The 11,288-nt window shown below is 40.1% G+C and overlaps 1 protein-coding gene across 2 annotated transcripts in view; it reads left to right on the top strand.

The window, feature by feature from the left end:
* Nucleotides 1-403: 403 nt before the first annotated feature.
* LOC133547134 (oocyte zinc finger protein XlCOF22-like) overlaps nucleotides 404-11,288 on the top strand; it is a 48,833-nt gene continuing 37,948 nt past the window's right edge. Inside the window, exons 1-2 of one of the 2 annotated variants that reach the window (XM_061892958.1) lie at nucleotides 404-855; nucleotides 9,390-9,644. In XM_061892958.1, coding sequence (XP_061748942.1) covers nucleotides 753-855; nucleotides 9,390-9,644 — 358 coding nt within the window. In that variant the 5' untranslated portion in view covers nucleotides 404-752. The remainder of the gene's footprint in view (nucleotides 856-9,389; nucleotides 9,645-11,288) is intronic. The other variant, XM_061892957.1, reaches the window with a different exon arrangement.

Below are 11,288 nucleotides of genomic sequence, written 5' to 3'. Positions count from 1 at the left end.
TCTCTCGAATGAAGAATTTTAGAATAGAATAGAAAGTACTTTCTTGATCCCTGGTGGAAATTCAGCACCACAGTTCGCTCACAATAGGCAATAATAATTTACACCAGTAAAACCAGCAAACCAGTGATTACAGTCTGCAAATTGTGTTGTTGTTGAATGATATTTATCAGATTTAAAGTCAAATACAGTTGATATACATGTCTGTCTATCTGTGTTGGCCCTGCGATGAGGTGGCGACCTGTCCAGGGTGTACGCCGACTTCCGCCTGAATGCAGCTGAGATAGGCTCCAGCACACCCCGCCATCCCTAAAGGGACACACAGTCGATAAAGGGATGGATGGATCATTGGTGGCCGTGATTTTTTGTGTAGACACCATGAAAACATACATTTAGATTGAATCGTTCATGACTTGCCCATCACGATGACTCGTTGGCCCCGCCCCTAAGTGACGCATGCGTGGAGGATATGTTCTTCGCAGCAAAGTCCTCCTTTACTCCACACACGCTTCTAAGCCTCGGCACATCTACTAACTACACTTTATTCATCCTCCGTGTCAGCATCAACTCCACTCGTCTCACTCAACTTTGGACATTATTGGGCCCGCTTAGATTGCTCCTTGTTTGAGCGCGCTAGTTAGCTTAGCATGCTAGTTAGCTTAGCTTGTTAGCCGCTAACAAAGAGACGCGGATTTGATCAACACATCGCTTAGTTAAGATCAAGTGTGAGTGTAAAGTGTTGTGATTGTGTGGAAATGTGTGAAAGAACCATAGCAGAGTACGAGGAGGAACTTTGTCCAACAAAAGAGGAGAAGGAGCGACCACATCAAAAACCTCAAGTTGTGTTACACAGAACAGGTTTGTTTACTTCTTACTCTCACATCTTTAGTAACTTTATATTTCATCATTAATATGACGTGTTTGATTAATAATTTATCAATAGGTGTACTCAGACACATGATTGTTATTGTGTTATTAATGTGATTATCAGACAGCAGTCATTTCCATTAGATAATGTTCAAATATAGGTGATTTGGCACACTTATAATCAAAAAAACAAAAATAATGTTGTTTTTCATCAGATATGTAGTAGTATTGTATATGTGGATGGGGGCCCTGCTTTGGAAATAATGTGTACCCCTTTCAGAGATCACATTTAGTTCCACTTCAAACATTCACATGTTGCACAATGAGATGAGATGGTATAACGTGAACAGTTCTGGAACTTTCTAACTCGGGGGAAAGAACGGGATCTCGTTGGAAGCGCGATGTATGAGCAGACGCTGTTTGGGTATAACAAAATGGTGTCTGCCAATTTAGTTTACAACTTCACTACATCAGTAGTTGTCAAACCTTTTTCACCAAGTACCAACTCAGAAAATACTTGGATTTCCAAGTACCACCATCATGAACAGCATTAAAATATAGTAGCATAGTAGGCCTTAATTATTCATTAATAACAAGGAAGACACATTATTTAACAAGTATATTTAATATTTTAGTTACTGTAACATTACACACAGTTTGAACAGTAACACAGTGTTTGCATGTTGGAAAATAAAACAATGTACATAAAAAATGAAATAATATTTGGCGTACCATTAGGTGATACCCGCGTACCACTAGTGGTACACGTACCACAGTTTTAGAATCCCTGCTCGATCGGTTCAAGAAGACATGATCAATGCCCGCGTGTGCAGAGACAAGGTCACTTCCATTTTTTTTGTTTTACGTCAGTTATGTTCCTGCATGTTGTCACTACTATAGTTTTCTTTTTTGCAATCTTTATTTGAATAACAATTTCACATAAAAGATGACATGCTGATCATTTAAAAAATTACAGAGCTCCTAAAGGGACATAGGTAAAATTTTTTTGAGATATGTATCTTGTGCGCACCAGAAACTATGATGCAGCTTCCTCAGTTGACCTCTGACCTGGTTCACAGAGATGACTAATGTTTGCGTAGAGGTGGTGGAGGAGGAGGAGGAGGAGGAGGGGGTTGCAACCATGGCTGGGGCGGAGAAGAAAGGGGAGTGGATGCAGTGAGGAGTGGGGGGTGGGGAGAACAGTACTGGTTAAACCGGTTGAAGAAGGTATTCATCTCATTGGCCCTCTCTATTGTCCCCCCTACTGCTCTGGTCTTTGTCTTGTGGCCTGTGATGGTTTTCACACCTTCCCAGACCTCCCTCATGTTGTTCTGCTCCATCTTCTTCCTGTAGCTGTCCTTAGTCTTCCTCACGCGTCCTTTCACCTCCCGCTGTGCTGCTCTCATTGCCTCCCTGTCTCCACTCCTGAAGGCAGCTTTCTTCTTGTTGAGGACAGCTTGAACCTCCTGTGTTACCCAGGGTGTGTTATTAGGGTAGCACTGAACAGTCTTAGCAGGGCAGGCCACGTCTGGCAGAAGTTGAGGTAATCCGTAGAACAGTGAGTCTGACCATCAATGTCCTCACCATGTGGAAACTGTGTTCCATTTGTCTGTCACAGAATGACATCACACTAAGATGTTCAGTGACAGTTTTCTTTAGCTATTTAGCATTTTTGTTCAGTATCAATCAATCAATCAATCAATGTTATTTATACAGCCCTAAATCACATTTGTCTCAAAGGGCAAAAAAAAGGCAGTACACATCTTCCAAACAAAGTGTTTGCGAGCGAAATTTTCTGAAATGTGTAGGTATATTCTTGCTATCGTTTACATTTTCAGAATGTATAATATTGTGTTTTAGAGAAATGCTTTGACATTCTTGTCAGGTTCAAACACCGATGACATCTATTTGACAAGACAAGAAGCAAAGAAATCAAACAGAGACAGGATTCAATTTAGCTCATGAGGAGAAACGTCTGGGCTGCAACTTTGTACAGTTTCCCACCACGCTTTAAATAAATAAATGATAAATGGGTTGTACTTGTATAGCGCTTTTCTACCTTCAAGGTACTCAAAGCGCTTTGACACTACTTCCACATTTACCCATTCACACACACATTCACACACTGATGGAGGGAGCTGCCATGCAAGGCGCCAACCAGCACCCATCAGGAGCAAGGGTGAAGTGTCTTGCTCAGGACACAACGAGGTTGGTACTAGGTGGGATTTGAACCAGTGACCCTTGGGAGAGTGCGCACGGCCACTCTCCCAATGCGCCACGCCTCCCTTTGACGAGGGAGTTCCACGCTTCCTCTTTTATTTGGGCCTTTTCTGATTACATAGCTGCAGCTGTTTTTAAAGGGATGGGGGGGGGGGTCGTAAGCAGCTTTTGCACTCGGTCGTAAACAGTTTAAAGAAATGGTCTGCTTTGTAGATCTCAGGTTAGGAAAAGGTCTTCCTGTGGCTGTCAATAGATCAAAGAAACCGACACCTCCATGTTGCATCCCATTGCAGACAGTGGAGTTTTACAAGCCTTTTGTTTGATAAGATGAAAGACAGCTTTGGTCTTCTCGCAGGGGACCTGAACTCAATGGAACACAAAGTTTTTTCATAACTTCCATCCATCCATTTTCTACCGCTTATTCCCTTTTGGGGTCGCGGGGGGCGCTGAACTCATATACAATTATTCTGAAAATTTTGTTATTATTGTTAATATCATATGGAATCAATAATTGGTCGCAGTAAAGTGGCAAATTGGGTACTTTTTAGCTCTAAAAAGGGTATTTCAACAAGTAAACAGTACAGTAAACAGTACAGTAGGTACTTGATTTTGATAGATGTAATGCTCATAATGCTCATAGGGACTGCGTGGCGTAGTGGGAGAGTGGCCGTGCGCAACCCGAGGGTCCCTGGTTCAATCCCCACCTGGTACCATCTTCGTCACGTCCGTTGTGTCCTGAGCAAGACACTTCACCCTTGCTCCTGATGGGTGCTGGTTTGGCGCCTTGCATGGCAGCTCCCTCCATCAGTGTGTGAATGTGTGTGTGAATGGGTAAATGTGGAAATAGTGTCAAAGCGCTTTGAGTACCTTGAAGGTAGAAAAGCGCTATACAAGAACAACCCACTTATTTTATCATAAGGGTATACTAGTAAACTATACAGAGATGAGATTTTTCAGTATCAAAATATTACTTGAAATCAAATTTTGGCAGCAGCAGAGTGGTTGTTTCGGTATATTTTAGCTTTGTAAAGGGTATTTCTACAAGTATACAGTACAGTAGGTACTTCCATCTTCTTCCGCTTATCCGAGATCGGGTCGCGGGGGCAGCAGCCTAAGCAGGAAAACCCAGACTTCCCTCTCCCCAGCCACTTCGTCTAGCTCTTCCCGGGGGATCCCGAGGCGTTCCCAGGCCAGCCGGGAGACATAGTCTTCCCAACGTGTCCTGGGTCTTCCCCGTGGCCTCGTACCGGTTGGACGTGCCCTAAACGGGTGGCATCCTGACCAGATGCCCAGATGCCGAACCACCTCATCTGGCTCCTCTCCATGTGGAGGAGCAGCGGCTTTACTTTGAGTTCCTCCCGAATGGCAGAGCTTCTCACCTTATCTCAGTAGGTACTTGATATATATATATATATATATATATATATATATATATATATATATATATATATATATATATATATATAATGCTCATTAGAGTATTCTAGTAAAATAAGCAGAGATGAGATGTGTCAATATCAAACTATTATTTAAAATACATTTTTGGCAGCAACAAAGTGGCCATTTCGGCAGATATTTGCTCTAAAAATAGTATTTCAACAAGTAAACAGTACAGTAGGTACTTGATATTGATATATCTGTGAATTGTGAATTATATTATATAGCGCTTTTTCTCTAGTGACTCAAAGCGCTTTACATAGTGAAACCCAATATCTAAGTTACATTCAAACCAGTGTGGGTGGCACTGGGAGCAGGTGGGTAAAGTGTCTTGCCCAAGGACACAACGGCAGTGACTAGGATGGCGGAAGCGGGAATCGAACCTGCAACCCTCAAGTTGCTGGCACGGCCACTCTACCAACCGAGCTAATGGTCATAAGGGCATTCTAGTAAAATGCGTGTGTGTAAATATGCGATGTGTAAATATCAAAATATTACATCAGATCACTTTTTGATTGAAGATTCAAGATTGTTTATTGTCATATGCACAGTTAAACAGACAATTTGCCGTACAATGAAAATCTTACTTTGCTAGTCCACCCTTCAACAAGTCACACGGTACTTAGCTAAAAATAAAAATGTATATACAAGGCACAGTAAGTAACATAACATTATTGCACATTCTGATTGACAGTCAACAGTATAAATATGGAGGTGACCTTGGGTCACAGCAGCAGTTAAAGTGTCTTTAGTGATCAACGGTGAAACGTGTCTACAGTGATGGTTCACAGTTAGGGGGTGGTCATTGTAGCTGTCTTTTGTTCAAAAAGACAAAAGTAAAGGGTTGGGGGGGAGCTGGCATTCAAAAGTTAGCATTCACAAGCCTGATGGCCTGTGGGTAAAAACTGTTTGTCTGTCTGGTAGTCCTGGATTTCAGGCTCCTGTATGGTCTGCCTGATGGTAGGAGGCTGAAGAGACTGTGTACTGTCCTTGATGATGTTGTGTGCTCTCCTGGTGGCCCTGGTAGACTACATGTCCTGTAGTGAGGGGAAGGCTGCTCCTGATATGTACTGAGCAGTTTTAATCACTCACTGGAGTGCCTTCCTGTCCTTAGCAGTGCAGTTTCCATACCAGACCGTGATTGAGCTGGTAAGGACACTCTCAACCGTACTTCTATAGAAGTCGCTGAGAATTTTGGGTGGCATGCCAACTTTTCTCAGCTTTCTTAGGAAATACAGTCACTACAGGCCTTTCTTTATTGTTTGTTGGGTGTTGTGATCCCAGGTGAGGTCCTCGCTGATGTGAGTCCCGAGGAATTTAAAGGTTTTCACCCTGTCCACCTTTGTCCCACCTATGTACATCATCTCCTTGGTCTTGTCTGTGTTCAAGGAGAGATTATTATCCTGACACCAGGCCACCAGTTCCGCTACCTCCCTTCTGTACGTAGTATCATCTGCAAACTTGATGACAGTGGTGTTTGGCAGTCGTGTGTGAAGAGGGTGTACAATAGGGGGCTCAGCACGCAGCCTTGGGGGGTCCCAATGCCTAGAACCTTTGTGCCTGATGTCTGGTTGCCGATACTGACTGACTGGGGCCGGTTTGTGAGAAAGTTCAGGACCCAGTCACAGAGAGTTGGTGTCAGACCAACAGTGAGGAGTTTAGCAGTGAGTTTTTGTGGGATGACCGTGTTAAAAGCAGAGCTGTAGTCGATGAATAATAGCCTGGCATAGGTGTCCTTGCCCTCTACGTGGGTGAGGGTGGTGTGGATGACGGGGTTGACTGCAACCTCACTGGACCGATTCTGCCGGTAGGCAAACTGTAGAGCAGGGGTCACCAACGCGGTGCTCACGGGCACCAGGTCGCCTGTTAGGACCAGATGAGTCGCCCGCTGGCCTGTTCTAAAAATAGCTCAAATGGCAGCACTTACCAGTGAGCTGCCTCTATTCTTTAAATTGTATTCATTTACTAGCAAGGTGGTCTCGCTTTGCTCGACCTTTTTAATTCTAAGAGAGACAAAACTCAAATAGAATTTGAAAATCCAAGAAAATATTTTAAAGACTTGGTATTCACTTGTTTAAATACATTCATTTATTTTTTTACTTTGCTTCTTATAACTTTCAGAAAGACAATTTTTTGAAGAAAAAAAACTACCTTAAAATTTATTTTAGGATTGTTAAACACATTCACCTTTTTACCTTTTCAATTCCTTCCTCTTCTTTCCTGTCAATTTAAATCAATGTTCAAGTATTTTTTTTTTATTGTAAGGAATAATAAATACATTTTAATATAATTCTTCATTTTAGCTTCTGTTTTTTCGACAAAGTATCCATCCATCCATTTTCTACCGCTTATTCCCTTTCGGGGTCGCAGGGGGCGCTGGCGCCTATCTCAGCTACAATCGGGCGGAAGGCAGGGTACACCCTGGACAAGTCGCCACCTCATCGCAGGGCCAACACAGATAGACAGACAACATTCACACTCACATTCACACACTAGGGACCATTTAGTGTTGCCAATCAACCTATCCCCAGGTGCATGTCTTTGGAGACAAAGTATATTAGTGAAATATTTCTTCAAACTTATTATGATTAAAATTCAGAGAAATTATTCCGGCAAATCTACAAAATCTGTAGGATCAAATTTAAATCTTATTTCAAAGTATTTTGAATTACTTTTAAAATTTTTGTTATGGAAAATCTAGAAGAAATAATGATTTGTCTTTGTTAGAAATATCGCTTGGTCCAATTTATTATATATTCTAACAAAGTGCAGATTGGATTTTAACCTATTCAAAACATGTCATCAACATTCAAAAATTAATATTAATTAGGAAAAATGACTAATGATGTTCCATAAATTATTTTTTTAAATTGTTTCAAAAAGATTCAAATTAGCTAGTTTTTCTCTTCATTTTTTTCGGTTGAATTTGGAATTTTAAAGATAAACTGTTTTTAAAAATTGTATTTTAATTTTTTTCGTGTTTTCTCCTCTTTTAAACTGTTCAATTAAGTGTTTTTTCATCATTTATTCTCTACAAAAAAAAACTTCCGTAAAAAGAAAAAACATTTACGACAAAATGATAGACAGAAATATCAATTTTTTATATATATAGATTTGTTTATTAAAGGTAATTTGAGCAAATTGGCTATTTCTGGCAATTTATTTAAGTATGTATCAAACTGGAAGCCCTTCGCATTGATCAGTACCCAAGAAGTAGCTCTTGGTTTCAAAAAGGTTGGTGACCCCTGCTGTAGAGGGTCCAGTGTGTCTGGGATGGTCTTCTTGATGTGTGACATGACTATCCTCTCGAAGCACTTCATCACTATTGGGGTGAGTTGTCTAGTATGTTTACTATTTTATTTAGGAAAAACTTTCAATAAGAATCATATGTTTAATGTACCCGAAGATTTTTTGTTAAAATGAAGCCAATAATGTACTTTTTTGTGGTCCCATTTATTTAGAGAAGTATTGAAAAGTATCAAAATACATTTTGGTATAGGTCCCGGTACTATAATATTGGTATCGGGACAACACTAGTAAGAACAGAATTCATTGGTTGATTCTTTGACCACCTTAGTAGTAATTTTTTCACTGGAGAGATTAGTCTCTACGATGCAGCTAAGATAGGTAATCTCATTTTTGTTTGTTATTATATTGTCACCCACTTTGACTGTGAAGTTATCTACTTTTCTGAGGTTAGGAATTGACCCAAAGACCTGTGTACTTGCAAGTACCGAGGCAAGTCTTATTTCGGCAGTTTGTCATTGAAAGCCTTGCTAGTCTAGGTCTTGAGGATTCTAGCTTCTCTTGTTTTGTGGCCGTTAGCCTCGGTTCTGTTCTTCATGGGTACAGAAAATGATGGAATGATCACTTAAGCCGCACACAGTTGTTCCACTCGTGGTGATCTGAGACTGGTCAGAAGTAACAAGGAGGTCTATGAAGGTTTAAAAGGACTCACTCACCCTGGTAGTTTGCTTAATGAGCTAAGTGAGACAATGTTGGTGGCACAGCTTAGTGAAGGTTTTAAAAATGGGTGCATCCTTTCAGGACATATCTGTGTTCCAGTCCCCAAGAAGTAAACCTGTATCAACATGTTTACATAAAACTCACACACTCACTAAATACATTTTATAATGTAAACAAATCTAATTAAAGTTATAATTTCACTTCCTAAATCTGACTTACAAGTATCAATAAGTGAACATAAACAATTATTTTCAATAACTAAAGTAGTCAAAACTTGAATTATTAAGGTGACTGACTTTCCTTCAGCGTGTCGTAGATGGTCTCCAATTCCTAAAGAGGAATTGTTGATGAAGATACTCCATAAAACAGCACATAGTAAAACATGTTTTTGTGAAAGTTCCTTTTGGCCCAGGCAACAAAATGACCACCAAAAAATATTTTGCATGATCACAAAAACACACCATGAATGTTTTTGCAGTGATTTTGGAATTAGATTTTTTGAATTTCCATGATATTTTAGTTATAGTAATAACTATGGCATTAAAAGAATATGTTTAAGTTTACAGATAAAGTTTAGGTGTCATAGACCGTATACACAATACAATTTTTACACACTTTACATCAGTGAAGTTAGTAATTGCTTCAATCAATGCTGCCTCGTACTTATAAAAACTTTTCAAATTGCCCCTCATCAAATTTCCAAGTCTGTTTTTGTACTCACTGTTCCACTTTTGAATTAATTTTAGGAACCAATTGGGTATTTCCTGTGTTTTTATTGTTTGTTTTGCTACACACTTTTAACACAACACACGGAAGAACACAAATAATGTAATTGTGTCAACAGTGTCAGTTCAAAACTATTTCTATTCCCTCTTGATCTTATTTACTTATTTACCCAACAGATGTCCAGCAGCCCCCTCACATTAAAGAGGAAGAGGAGAATCCACAGCCCCCTCACATTAAAGAGGAAGAGGAGAATCCACAGCCCCCCCACATGAAAGAGGAAGAGGAGGAAGTGTGGATCAGTCAGGAGGGAGAGTGTCCTGTAGGGCAGGAGGAGGCTGATGTCAGCAAGTTTCCACTGACTGTTGTCTCTGTGAAGACTGAAGAGCATGAAGACAAACCACCTGAGTCCTCACAGCTTCATCACAGTCCAAGTAAGCACAACATTTTATTCTCAGGGCATTCAATCCATCACAACTGGACTCTTCACGTTGTCTTACAAGACCTTTGTCCTCTCATCCAAGTAGGCTTCATCACTTCATGCTCATACACTTCAAGTCTTAAATCTAATCATTGGAATTTAGAGGGGAACCACACTTTTTGGGGGATTTTTTCTATTTTTCACAATCATTATGAAAGACACAACGGTTGATATATTTACACACAAAAAATCCCATTCTAACTGGGCTGGGCAATATGGCCTTTTAATAATATCTCAATATGTTCAGTCCACATCACGATACAGCATATATATGTGGATATTTTGCCTTAGCCTTGAATGAACACTTGATGCATATAATCACAGCAGTATGATGATTCTATGTGTCTACATTCAAACATTCTTCTTCATACTGCATTCATATATGCTACTTTTAAACTTTCATGAAGAGAGGGAAACCACAACTAAGTCAAATTAGCAAAAGTGTATTTATTAAACAGTTATTAAGCAGTGGCACAAACATTCATGTCATTTCCAAAGCAAAAAGTGCAAGATTGTCAGAGACATTTTAAAACAAGCTATGAGTGCACTTTTGTGCATGATGTCACTAAGATGACATAGCAAAACAACACTATATTAAAGTGCACCTGTTGTACAGAACACCACTACAATAGTTTAAAACAAATAAAGTGCACTTTTCTGCATGATGTCACACAAGATATTTCAATAAGTGTCAAATAAAAATATGCTGCATAATAGGAAATCAAATAGTGTATGTCCTTCGCTATGTGGTAGGTTCCTACGGACGTTATCTCCTTCTGTTGTTGACCAGTTTTTTCATATGGGGTTGATGTGGAAATGGTTGTATGGGCATTTTGTGGGTGTGGCACCAAACTGAGATGTTGACATGCAGAGTTTCAAGCACTCCTCATTCTCTAGCGGGTGACTTTTCAAATGATGCTACACATTAGCAGTGCTGCAACTTTTTGTAGCAACGCTTTTGCCGCATACTTGACATATTACGGTTGTCTTTTCAACATCTTCCCTTTTGAAACCAAACCACCGCCAGACAATGGACTCTGTGCTGCTTTTCTTGGGAATTAATTATTCCTTCATTTGTTACCAGACTAGCACCTTCTTTCTCTCGTATTACCACTAGCACCACCCCGTTAGCACCACAGCTAACGTTATAATGCCGCTACCTGTCTGCTCTGCGAGGGCGTATGACGTTGCACACGCGACAGTATGTGACGTATGTGAGAAGGTGCGCTTGTTTTATGTCTCTGTGAGAAGGAGAGACAAGAAAGAGTGAGAAGATGATGTAGTGTAATGCCCGCGGCTAAAAGCAACTGAGTGAGAATCTATACTCCAATACTGACAATATAGTCATTTTCTATAGCGCACAGAGACAAACCCACAATATATGGAGTATATTCCATATATCACCCAGCCCTAATTCTAACTCATAAATGTAAATAAAAGTCCACTTGCAATGGAGCCAATGGGAGGTCCTCTCTAATCATCCAAAAAACGCCAACCAAGTATTGAGTTGAGTTGAGATGAGTATGACTTTATTTGGAACATGCAAGCATACAACATGATACATCACACATGCATGTATACAACATGATACATCACA

The sequence above is a fragment of the Nerophis ophidion genome, unplaced genomic scaffold, assembly GCF_033978795.1.
Source record: "Nerophis ophidion isolate RoL-2023_Sa unplaced genomic scaffold, RoL_Noph_v1.0 HiC_scaffold_67, whole genome shotgun sequence".
In the NCBI taxonomy this organism is placed as follows: Eukaryota; Metazoa; Chordata; class Actinopteri; order Syngnathiformes; family Syngnathidae; genus Nerophis; species Nerophis ophidion.
The sequence above is the reverse complement of the archived record's forward strand: the minus strand, read 5'-3'. Positions and strand labels throughout refer to the sequence as shown.